Raw genomic sequence first — 13,986 nt, 5'->3', positions numbered from 1 at the left:
AAATAAGAACTACTGTAAAAATCAGTAAAAATGACGTCATTGAGAATAGCCGATCACTTTATAATTCGCCGGCTTATCATTTTGTTACGAGACCTATACTGTACATCGTCCGTAATGGTATAATACTTACACTTATTTTTATTTACGATTAAAATTTTAATAGCAAGTTAATAATTGTTGTTTTGCGTTGTTCCACCTATAAAAATGAATAAGCAACTTTCTTTTTTTATTTCATTGTACGAAGTAAAGGAAGTATTGTGATCGCTAAAAATTTCAATTTTCAGATTTCAACGGAAATATCAGTTTTGACTAGTTTCAGAGTGACGTTTGTACGTACGTATGAATCTCGCACAACTCAAAAACAACTAACCGTAGGATGTTGAAATTGAAGTCTGATTCGAACCGATGTGCTTCCCCTTCTAAGATCCAAATATTTCATTAATTAAATTTTCAGTCGGCTATAACTCTGGAACCAACGAAAATAAGTACCACTTATTATATACCGTTGAAAAGCTCTCAATGAGGGCGTATTACTGCAGTTAAGAAAAAGTCCAAACTCAAAATTTGTTTGGACTTTGGGCTTTATTGGACACCTTTGGTTCAGTCGATTGCAATCAAATGGGGAAGTGCACAAATAGATGTTACAACAGTCCTAAATCCAAAATTTCAACATCCAAAGTCCAAACAAATTTTGAGTTTGGACTTTTTCTTAACTGCAGTAATACGCCCTCATTGAGAGCTTTTCAACGGTATATCATAAGTGGTACTTATTTTCGTTGGTTCCAGAGTTATAGCCGACTGAAAATTTAATTAATGAAATATTTGGATCTTAGAAGGGGAAGCACATCGGTTCGAATCAGACTTCATCTCCTTTTTTTTACTTTTTTATTTATTTATTTAAATATATTGATTTAATAATAATTATTAACGTCTTATTGTAAAAACATTTTTACATATGATAAAATGTGATAATTCAATAACAACAATAAAGAAAAAAAAATTATGAAACGATATCAGAAGTTATTAATGAAATACAATTTTATGTACTTTTAAAAATGTGTATATGCAATTTAATAGGCGTACAAGGAATTCATGTGGTGTGTACATCAGTTTTTTTTATAATAATTATAAAAATCTATTTCTTTACTTTTCATTTTTATTATAACTGTTTAAATAGCTCTATTATTTCGAAATCGTCAAATAACATGAAAACCGTTGGTTCAAAATCTCCACGAATTTCGCGATAACAAAGATAAATATAACTTATTAAACAGTTAATATGGGAATTTTTAAAGCGGTTAGTAATGTAAATGTGAAAACAGAACATAAACAATCGAAACAAATCAAGTATTTTAAATATTTAGGTACAACGGAAATTAAAGATCTGATTGAAAGAAATTACACAATAGGGAGATATTAAAATAAATCACTTCAAAGATGAATGTTATTAATAATAAAAATAAAAAAAAACGTGTTCAAATAATAATATATTCTCATGCGTAAATGAATAAAAATATTTTGAGCCATCTTTATATAATTCTAGGACTTAAAAGTAAACGAAATAATAAAATCTGCTTAGAAAATTTACTGGGCATTATGTTCGTACTTTAAAAGTAAAATCGGTAACGAATTTTTTAGATCGATTTTTCTACTTGTATTTTTTCACTCGTATTTTGCCTATTTAGACTTTTTTTAATAATTTTTATCCTCCGGGACTAACGTTAGGTATTGTTTCCGAGGATGAGATGAAATGACAATTTTGTAGCGTGTGAAACTGCCAAGCCTGACCGGGATTCGAACCCGGAACCTCGGGATGAAAGCCCGAGACGCTACCAGTCAGACTACAGAGGCCGGCTTATAGAGTTATAGGTAGATAGATCATCGTAGACGTAGTTTTTACTAAAATCAAAGATAGAAAAATTAATAGTACGGATGAGATAAAATGCAGAATTTGTAAAAATAAAAGATATACGTAAAACCAAATACAGCTGAAATAATACATACGTACGTCGATATTTATATTGACGATATATAAATTATATTTATATTGTCCTCAATAAATCTGAATGTTTTTAAACCAGCTGGTTCACCAAAATACAAATAACAAATACAATAACAATGTAATAATAGAAATAACAATACAAATAACAAATAATAAAAAAACCAAATACCAACTGGTATTTTTACTAAAGTTATGCTAAGTAAAAAATTCTATAAATTCATGAAAAAATTATAAAAAAATGTTATCCTTGAGTTTTTCATTATTATGAAAATTTTATTAAGCTTTACAAACACATCGGCAAATATATAATAACGAGACTAGAGTATAATTTGTTTCACTTTTGCATGATGTGTAAGTATTAGGTAAAACTTCAATTTTTTTTATATTTAGATCAATATTGTTGTATATTACACACAGAACTACTGATTATAATTTATTTGAATGTTGTAATCGCTAGCAAAAGGTTGATAAATTTATTTCAAATATAAAATATGATTTTTGTTGATTTGATTACAGTTTCGTGCATGTCCACCTGTTATTCGTAATAGTCTATTGAATGAAGCTGCATTGTTAAGTTGTCTAATCTAGGTTGCAAGTAGTTTTCTGCGTTTTCAAATAGCATTGAACTGATGCATTTTTTACGTTGCTTAACTAAATTTTATTATAATGTTCGCTTTGATCTTTCGGTTTGATTTAAATAAAATAATGGAATGCGTTATCGGTTGTAGTATAATCGAAGCGTTCGCTACCGCTTCTATCCTTGCTTACACTGAAATTTTTGTATTGTGTTTCTGTTGCTTTTTGAATGGTTTTTGATTTGTTATGCATGTTTAAATTATTATCTTAATCAGTTATATATAAAATTGTTATGTAAGAAATTAGAAATTTAAGGAATTAATTTTCATCTATATATATATATATATATGAATGTTTGTTTGTCCCGTATGCGTTCCTACACCATTCATCCGATTCCGATGAAACTTTAGTGAGTTGTGCGCACCCCCGCGAAGGTTTTTGAATTAGTTTGGACTCGCTAGGTAGTGCTGGGGTCAAGTTATTTCGAAAAATGGTATTTATGGTCCGATTTGACTCATTTTCAGAATATATATTAGTTACGTGAAAAGAAACATTTGCCAAAAAAATTTTTCACCCGCTAGGTGGCGCCGGTGTCCAGATATTTACCAAACAAACAAAAAAATATACAGACTTTGTTCTTCTATATATATTTTCCTTGGCTCCATAGTTATAGCCAAATAAAATTTTAATAAATGGAACATTTTGATCTTACAAGGGGAAGGCACATCGGTTCGAGACTTCATCTCCTTTTTTTTACCTTTTATTTAATTTAAATATATTGATTTATCAATAATTATTTACCTCTGATTGTAAAAAAAAATACGTTAAATAACAATTCAATAATAACAATAAAAAAAACATATGAAAAAATACTAGAAGTTATTAATGAAATAAATTTTATGTACTTTTCATTTTAAAAGAATGTGTGTATGTAATTGAATAGGCGTACAAGGAAGTCATGTGATGTCCACATCGTATTTTTGTTATTACTTCAAATATGGAGTTATTAAATTCTATGTATTAAAATAATTATAAAAAATATCTAAAATTTTTATAAATGTATTTGGATTGTATTAATAACCATTACCTGAGATAAGTTTAGCATAATTAGAATCTTGAGATTTATTATTTTTAATGCTATCAATATGTTCTTTTGCGCGTATAGAAAATTTATCATATCGCAATCTTTACAACTTAAACTATATACTTCCTGCTTATTGAAGTTAAAATCATTATTATTTAATGTTTTATTGTAATTATTATTAATATATTTAATTAATTTTTATTTGTTGTATAAGCTGGTGTTAATTTTTTTTTGGTAAAATTTTGCAATGTTTTTACTGCATGGTGTATATTCATTTTTAAAAGCTTTTATTTAACTCGCTTTAGGAATAATAAAATCTTGCAACTGCTATATCTTTTGATCTATCGTATGAAAATCAATGAAATTTGGTACACGTATGTAACTTCGATGACAGTACAATGCTATGATATTAGAATTTGGATATGACCCACCCCCACGCCACCACGCTCTACCCCTACGCTAAATTCATGCATTTAGCTGAAAATGTTCATTTCTCATAAACTATCGTATGAAAATGATTGAAATTTGGTAAAAAATAAGAATTAAATCAAATTGAGAATTTTAAACAAAAAAATATAATATATTAACAAATATAAAAATGCACTGAAAAGTAAAAAATAAATTATATAAATATCTAATAAATAACCAACAAATAAAAAATCAATAAATATAATAATTATTAAATTTTAAAATTAAAAGTAATGAAAATATTTAAACAAAAAAATATAATATATTAACAAATATAAAAATGCACTGAAAAGTAAAAAATAAATTATATAAATATCTAATAAATAACCAACAAATAAAAAATCAATAAATATAATAATTATTAAATTTTAAAATTAAAAGTAATGAAAATATTTAAACAAAAAAATATAATATATTAACAAATATAAAAATGCACTGAAAAGTAAAAAATAAATTATATAAATATCTAATAAATAACCAACAAATAAAAAATCAATAAATATAATAATTATTAAATTTTAAAATTAAAAGTAATGAAAATATTTAAACAAAAAAATATAATATATTAACAAATATAAAAATGCACTGAAAAGTAAAAAATAAATTATATAAATATCTAATAAATAACCAACAAATAAAAAATCAATAAATATAATAATTATTAAATTTTAAAATTAAAAGTAATGAAAATATTTAAACAAAAAAATATAATATATTAACAAATATAAAAATGCACTGAAAAGTAAAAAATAAATTATATAAATATCTAATAAATAACCAACAAATAAAAAATCAATAAATATAATAATTATTAAATTTTAAAATTAAAAGTAATGAAAATATTTAAACAAAAAAATATAATATATTAACAAATATAAAAATGCACTGAAAAGTAAAAAATAAATTATATAAATATCTAATAAATAACCAACAAATAAAAAATCAATAAATATAATAATTATTAAATTTTAAAATTAAAAGTAATGAAAATATTTAAACAAAAAAATATAATATATTAACAAATATAAAAATGCACTGAAAAGTAAAAAATAAATTATATAAATATCTAATAAATAACCAACAAATAAAAAATCAATAAATATAATAATTATTAAATTTTAAAATTAAAAGTAATGAAAATATTTAGTTAAATAAAAGCGTGGCCCAGTTTTTATAACAATATTTTCGAATAAGTATTTATAGACATTTGCTTTATTTTAAAATATATTTTTTGTTTAATGAGGTTGTTCAGTATATGTATATACTTTATTTATCTGTAATAAAATAACTCAAGTTTTAATTCTTTGATGGTTCAAATTTGCACCGAGATGACCTTTAAGGGTTAATAAGATAAAAAATAAAAATTAAATTTAGAAATCTTGCACAAAGTTATTGACGGTAACCTGAAAAATGATTAATTATCATTATTATAACTGTAATCGTATTAAGAAATTCATTAAATAAAAATTCATAATTAATTAAAATGAAACTTTTAGCGGAAAGAGTGCGTTCAATTTGTCTTAGATTACAAGCAGAATTCGAAGATGAACTTCAAACATGTAAGAACACGTACAAAGAAAGCGAGTGGGTGCATTTTCCCAGATTGTTACTTGTAGCTAGTCAGTCTCAACTGGAGAGGTTCCAGCAGACCTCTTCGCCTCCTCGTGTCGTTATTGAAAATGAAAATGAAGATTAATTGTTGTAAAAATAAATGTTGTGTTGTTTTAAATAAATTATAAAAACTGCGCCACGCTTTTATTTAACTAAATATTTTCATTACTTTTAATTTTAAAATTTAATAATTATTACATTTAATTTACATTAATTTGATAATTATCAAATTAATTCTTGGTTAAATTTTTGCTTGGTATGATTTTTTAGCATACAACAAAAATATTTTATTATTGCATTGTATAATTTTTTTAAACCTAGCGTATACATGTTTATTGTATTATCCAGTTAGTTTTTTCTTATTTTGAAATAAAGGTTTTTTAATTTTTTTTACAGGTTCAAAGATAAAACACCTAAGGAATTCAAACCGAAACGGAAAGCTTCTCATTTAAATATCTCCGAATTTGATAGCGGTCTGTCACCGAGAAAGAAAAAGAAAAAGGATTAGTATATTTCCTATACGTGAAATAAATAGGTTACATTAAATGTAAATAATGTTTTAATATTTTACATTTATTAAAAAAAAATTTATATATTTTTTAAAAAAGACGTTCTTTTCTAGCTTATTTAGATCATCGAATTCTTTGATCGCATTTTTTTCAATTCTTCCCTCGGTTTTCTATGATTCTTATCCCTTTCATTTCAGACATAATAAATTTTCATATGTTCATCTTTCCACACCCTTTCTCATTTATGATGTAGTTTCCGTTCAATTGATATTCCATTACATCCTATCCATCTTGTTCTTCTCTTTACATTTTTCTTCCAATGTCGGTACAATAGTTTGTCAGTGGATAAGTAACACGCGAAAAATTCGGTCATTTTTGAAAACTTCTTAATTTCGCATTGAAAACATCGGCTAATTGATAAAGAAATATAACACCGACCGAACACGAGTGATATTTATAACATTGTGTTATATCACTCATATTGATGTTTATTGTTATGTTTTACATTTGGTGACAGAGTTATGGTAAGAGTGTCAGCAGTTTGTAACGGTCATTGTCAGTCATCCTCTCTTATTTCAGCTTTAGTCAGTGGCGGCTCGTAGCTAAAATTAGTGGACGTACTGCTCCAAAAAAAAATTTTCTGGGCCTTTTCAAGGCCATGTTTAAAATTTCTGTAAAATAAAAGAACCGAAAAAATGAATCAAATGAATCAAAAATGAATAGCTGGAAGCAGGATGATAATCTAATTCTACACTTTATCACATTCAAGAATATGGTACGCGGTTTTTAAGCACATTGTGCTTAAAAACCTTATTCGGTTTAACCGAATAAATAATAAAATGTCAATACAGATAATATTTTTTAGTATTATTAGATATTAGTTTAATAAAATGTCCGCTTAAAAACATTATAGTCCAACGATGCTTAATTTAAATTGCTATGTACGTAATTTATTTAGAAACAAATACGTAATTAGTTTTTACTAATTACCTTCTCTTTCGCCCTTCCAGCGTGTTTTTGGGCAGATTTGGCAATCAAAGAACCCTTGCTTTCCGCTATATTTTGATTGCTACTGAAAAAACAACTAAACCGCTTTCATATTCCTTCCATCAACTAAACTAGAAAAGGGATTGAACAAGGAACGTTCCGTACACATGCGGAGTAAAATACCTACCTTCTATTAGCACGTCAGGGTCGACACTGCGGGAGTGACAGTGCGCTCATTCTCCCTCGCAGCCTCGCGTGCAGCTTCCTATGTTCCACAACAGCCAAAAAACCACTTTCGCTGTGAACCGCACAGTTCCACACAAAAATTTTTGTATCTTTTTCATAAACTGGGGGATGGCTACTGATTAAGGATTATATATTGTAAAAGTATAAAGAAAGAAGCATTCATTATGTTAAATGTTGTAGATAATATCAGTTGGAAATAGGGGTGGTGCTGCAGTTCCACAGTGCCTATACGCGAGCCGCCACTGGCTTTAGTTATCTTGATATTTTTTATTTCTAATATATCCTATTAATTCATAATCCTTATTTTTCTGTACGTAATTTTGGTAACAATATTTCACAGTCGTCGCGACTAAGGTATGATTATTATTCATTTTTAAAGTAAATCTTTTTTTCCTTACAAATATTCAAAGAATATTTGCTTCTTTTTAATATAGTCGCTAAACTTGCAGTTACCAACTATTACATTTAAAAAAAAAATATTTTGTTTTATTGATAATTTGACTTTTCCATGATTATTTTTTCTCCCTAATAGTTGAAAGAGAAATGAAATACCCAACCACGACAAAGCTCCTTCCTTATACAGGGTGATTCAAAGAAACGGGAAATTTTAAAAATTAAATAACGTTAATGAAAATTTTTTTAGATAATAAATTTTATTTAATGTAATTGTACAAATCTTGCCATTTTAGGATACATACATTTTAGTTTATTTTTTAAAGATCACCTCCTCTTCTACGTAAACACTCACGAAGTCTCTTCGTTAAATTGTTCACGGTTTGACTTAACATCTCAACTGGAATTTCCGCAATTGCTTTTCGGATCTTTGTCTTCAGTTCTTCCGTTGTAGCAGATCTACTGTGGAATACTTTGCTTTTAAGGTGATCCCACAAAAAGTAATCGCAAGCTGAGAGATCAGGCGATCTGGGAGACAATCTAATGTCACCTTTTCGTGAAACGACACGTTGTCCAAACAATCGGCGTACAGCTGCCATCGATATTCGTGCAGTATGTGATGTTGCTCCGTCTTGTTGAAACCAGGCTGTGTTAAGAATCGGTGGAAATTTCTTTTGTTGTTCCACAACAAAGGTTTCAAGCACGGCTACGTAACTAGCCGACGTCACTGTAATCGCAAGACCGTTGTCATCCTCAAAAAAATAAGGGCCTATAACACCGTAAGATGACATAGCACACGACACGGTCACATTCTGGCTATGCAACGGACGCTGGTGTAGCTGTGTAGGAATTTCTTGTGCCCAGTATCTGAAATTTTGCTTGTTAACAATTCCACTGAGGCGGAAATGCGCTTCGTCTGACATCCACAGTTCGTGAACAAACTCTTCGTTATCATTTATCTTCTGAAGCATTACATTACAGAATTTTGCTCGCACAACTGCACGGTTCGGTTTCAGTTCCTGGACGATCTGCAACTTGTGTGGATGGTATTGCAAGTCCTTCACTAACATTCTTCGAACACTTGAACTATGCGATTGTAAAGATGCTGAGAAACGACGGATTAACCGATGTGGACTTCGTGTGACAGAATCTTGTAAAGCTTGAACATTCTGTGGTATTCGGACGGGGCGCTCACGGCCTGGAGGTTTCTTTTTCATTGCCGAACCGGTTTCCTCAAAATTAAAATGACGGCGAAATTCTCTACGCGCTCCCTCCACACTGTCATTGTTTTTGTAAAACGCTTTGATAGCAAATGCACGTTGCGCACCACTCCAAGGATCCATGACAACTAAATGGCAGGTTAGGTTAGAGAGGCTGGTGCCACTTATCAAGTGGTACCAATCGCCCCACGGCTACCAACACAACATTCAAAATTTCCCGTTTCTTTGAATCACTCTGCATCAATGTTCTGCTGAAGAGTAATTTATTATTTTTCGTAGACTAATTCAATGATTTATGTTGAGATATTTTCTTCCCAAGAACAACGAGTACTTCTCAAATTTTTGAATTATATTTTTGAAGTCCCTTTAAAGTTTATCAACTTATTCATAAATTCAGGAATTTGTAACTGTTATGAAATTAGTAATCAGACCGTACTAAATACTATATCTTTAATTTATATCAATCTTTTTTCTTTATTTATTTATTTATTCTAATTTAGACTGTTTTCCTGATGAATTTAACGTAATTCTTTTTTGTAATTAGTGATATTTAAGTTTTATCTACTGTTCGCAATTTTGTTTTCATAAAAATCGTTCCTTTAAAATATATAACTGTGGAATACTAACGTTATTTCTTATTGCGGTTAATATTAATTATACATAAATTTGGTGTGTATTTGTTTAAAATGAATTTAAAAAAATTAAGAATAATTGATTGAGAATAATTGAAAAAGATATATGATTATCTACAAACAAAAAAAAGATTATTTAAAAGTAGATTAATTACAGACAAAATAATTATATTTACTTACTTATTTTAACAACTACGACATATTTTTGTTTGACGTTCTCCGCATATGGGTCGTTGACATTTCGCGCAGTAAGTTGTCGTCATCCTTGCAGTTTGGGAATCGCAAAGGTGACAGTATTTTCGTGTTCTGTTAATAATGTTGCTTATGAACTTTTTGGGTTAATTACTTTCTGAATCATTTATTTTAATTTCTCGACTAAACTTTCTTTTACTTGCCACGGCCGAGTATGTAAATGTAGCATGAATTGATATCTATTCATTGGTGGTACAACACCGTTTAGCTATCGGAAGAATTGATGACTGTAAATTACTATTAATCTTCGAATATATTTTGTGTTGGTGGAAGTGAAACTACTAAAGAATCAGTTTCTTGTCGCTCCTTCCTTTGAATGGTTTCAACGGGCTTTCTAATAGATTGAATTTTTAAGACGCTTCTGATACTGGAATCGGAGTAAACTTCATCCTCAGATGGAATAAACTATTTCGCTATCGTGAGAACCTCACAGACGGTCATCTTCTTCTAAAGTCTTCTTCGCTACTCCCATCGTTAGCACGCAGACTGTTCGGGAGAGCGGCCGTGTCCGAACACGGCCATCTCCGGGACATCTGCCGAGAGGATCGTACTCCACAGGGTATAAGAAAACGGCCTCATGCCGTATTAAACGAACCACCGTGAAGAGGCAGTACGAGAGTCAAAAAATGACAAACCAGGCTTAGGAGCCTCTATATTGCGTAACCTATAAATGGAAACCGCACAAAAATTCCGACCGCGAAAGTGACCGTTTTCGCAATTAAATTTTGTTAAAACTATAAATAGCTAGAAATCATCCCACACCGTCTCACGAAGAGACCACAGTTTCATTTAGTCAGCATATGCGACTCCCTCCGGAGAACGGTGGTGCATTTCTCCCTCCAAATAACTAGAGCTCCGGTAGGCGCACTCCTGCTAGCCCATAGGTGCTGGCACCGAGGATACTTCAGCGGATGGACTGAAGGGGAATCACCCCGGGATTACTAGGCTCAAAAGCTTAGTCTGTCACGGTCAGAACCAGTAAATAAATTACAGTATGGTCCACACGGGTAGGAACGCAAATTACCAAATCCGTCCATAAATAAAACTTAAAATTTATAACCTCCATTAAATAACCGATGAAATCCGCCCGATAATAGAAAGATACATTGTCCAGGCTCTGCGATTTGTAGGGAGAAATATTGAAATATTGAACTCCCGCCATTCTTGCGTTCCGTTCCGTTCCGTTCCCATCGTTAGCCAAATTCTGATAGAATTTGTACGGGATTTGCATACAAGTTTTCCATATTTTGTAAAACGAAGACGCCTGTTTTTAAGCAATAATCAATAATATACCTAAAGGGTAATATTTTATTATAAATATTAAGCAGAAATTATTATAACTCTCTTATAATTATTATTTATTACTAACTACACGTACAATTGACGTATGAATTACTTTCTATAAATACTAATGGTACGTAAATAAGCGTAGACACCGCAGTTGACGAGAATCTGTCCTTCTAAAAGAAAAACGCACACGTTTATACATCAACTCTCTAATGTATTTTAACTCACAGTGATTGATTAAAGCATAGGAGAACTGAAGAAGACGGGGAAAAGGGCGAGTCCGCAACTGGCGGGGAAGTTACTTCCACACGTAAATCTTATGTACATTAGTATTTCAGGGATAACTTGAGTGATTGAAGGGAGTATTCTGTACATATTGCATGAAAATTGATGTAGTTGTTCTGGCACAAAAAAAAATTTACTTTACTAACGTGATACACACCATGAATGAGGGTGGTGTATATATATGTAAATGAAGTATAGTCTTGTACAGTCTCAAATCGACCGTTCCAGAGATGAGCGGTTAATTGAACCCCAACCACCAAAGAACACCGGTATCCACGATCTAGTATTCAAATCCAAATAAAAATAACTGCCTTTTACTAGGACTTAAACCTTAGAACTCTCGACTTCGAAATCAACTGATTTGAGATAACGAGCTCGCCACTAGTTCAATCCGGTGGGTTTTATATAACGCCTTAAAAAAACTTCAGTATGATCTCATTTTAACGAGGGAATTGAAACCGATTGAAATTTTTCGCTCGGTATCCGTAACTCGATTACAAAGCGTTTTCGAACGGTCGTACGATAGAATGAAATTTTTTCCTTATTTCAAGTTCTACAATCGGTTCCTAAATTATATCTCCTCCTGAATAATTTATATATGAAATAAAGTTATATGTTTTTTCATCAGTTATTTGACTAGTTTTATCCTATTATCCAATTCTCTCTGTTCTGAACTAATCCTTTTTAATTTTAATATTATTACTACATCGTACGTCCTCAGTTATCTGATTTATAATGTTGCTATCTTTTTCTTCCTCTACAACCTTTTACATTCTACACACCGTCTTGTTAACCAAATTAGTATCCCTAATTCAAGGTTCTATATTACCATATTAAAATTCTATTAATTTACATTAAACGTGTAACGTTTTTATACATTCTCTTTTATTGAGATTAATTTTAAATTTGAAGTGTATTTTTTATAATATTTGAAAGCGTTCGCAGAGATTGTTATTTTTTCAGAAAAATTTTTGAAACAATGAAAAATTGACTAAAAAAAGTTGATTAAAACTTAAAATTATAGATAGAATTTAATTTCTATCTATCTAAATAGGCCTACACTTACTCGTATACATACGTATTTATATTCTATATATATATATATATATATATATATATATATATATATATAGAAATGAATGTTTGTTTCTCCCGTATGCGTTTCTGTACCATTCATCCGATTGCTATGAAACTTTGGTGAGTTGTGTGCTCGCCAGCGAAGGATTCTGAATTAATTTACACTCCCTAGGTGGCGCTGGGGTCGAGATATTTCGAAAAATCGTATTTATGGTCCGATTTGGCTCAAGTTCAGAATAAATATTAGATACGTGAAAAGAAAATTTTTGCAAAAACTATTCCCGCTAGATGGCGTCGGTATTGAGATATTTACGAAAAAAAATACATTCAAACTGACTTTCTTCTTTTTATGTACAGAAGATTACCCGTGCGGAGAAGATGCATATTACTAAATTTTACATTTTTTTAATTCGTCTGGAAGATCTCACAAGCAAAAAGTACCTAAGCAAAAAGAGAAAATCCTGAAGATCTCTTAGGCAAAAGTATCTAAGGTCTAACACTTTTCTTAAATGGTCAGAAAAAGGACTTTGAAAAAGTGCAATAGTGAATAAAGTGTAAAAAATAAAAAATTGCTTAACAAACTTGCATACGGTTGCATAATTAAGATAATCAGATTTTATTAAAAGTCTGTGAGTTGTGCGCACGCCCGCAAAGGTTTCAGACCCGGTAGGTGGCGCTGGGATCGACATATTTCGAAAAATTGAATTTATGGTCCGATTTGGTTCATATTTGTCCAAAACGACAAATATTGGTCGAAAAACAATTAATCATATGTAACCATATAGTGAAAGCGAAGCCGTGACTAACACATACATATATATGTTTTATTATATATTGTCGTCGAATGGCTTCGACAGCTCGTTGTAATTTCTAACCTTATGGTAGCCCTGAAAGGGGCTGTTGTCGTCGAATTTTCTTATTTCATAACCTTGTGGCCCTGTAAAGGGCCGTTTTTTGCGTTAGCTCTGAGAAGAGCTGTTGCGTCCGAAAGCTGGTCTCCGGCGAAGTCGGGGAGTTGCGCCTCGTCCATTGAAGTCCGACCGGGCATTCCCTCAGCGGCAGTTGGGTCCCCACTATAACGTGGCAGTGATGGCCCCCAGAGCTCCGCAGTGTCGGGTCGGCGTCGGTCGTCCTTCGCCGGCGCGGCCGAGGCGGTTCTCCCCGAGCGATCCCACGCTGGGCCGGTTCCTGCTGCTGTCCACCGGCCAAGGCGATTGAAGCCCGACGAGCTGGAGCCGGAGCGGAAAGGTAGCGTCCGCGTACAGCGACTCTCTTGGCTTGCTGCTCCGGCGGGGATGTTGGCATCCGCCGAGAGGTCCCACGTTGAGCCGGCCGGGGAACTTCTTCTGCCTTCTTC

The 13,986-nt window shown here is 31.1% G+C and overlaps 1 protein-coding gene across 1 annotated transcript in view; it reads left to right on the top strand.

The window, feature by feature from the left end:
* The window catches only part of LOC142327676 (ATP-dependent DNA helicase DDX31), a 172,425-nt gene extending 166,075 nt beyond the window's left edge, over positions 1-6,350 (top strand). Inside the window, exon 11 of the mRNA XM_075370914.1 lies at positions 6,138-6,350. Coding sequence (XP_075227029.1) covers positions 6,138-6,249 — 112 coding nt within the window. The 3' untranslated portion in view covers positions 6,250-6,350. The remainder of the gene's footprint in view (positions 1-6,137) is intronic.
* The last annotated feature ends 7,636 nt before the right edge of the window (positions 6,351-13,986 follow it).

The sequence above is a fragment of the Lycorma delicatula genome, chromosome 7 (assembly GCF_047948215.1).
Source record: "Lycorma delicatula isolate Av1 chromosome 7, ASM4794821v1, whole genome shotgun sequence".
Classification (NCBI taxonomy): Eukaryota; Metazoa; Arthropoda; class Insecta; order Hemiptera; family Fulgoridae; genus Lycorma; species Lycorma delicatula.
Note: the sequence above shows the minus strand (reverse complement) of the source record. Positions and strands in the feature narration are given on the sequence as shown.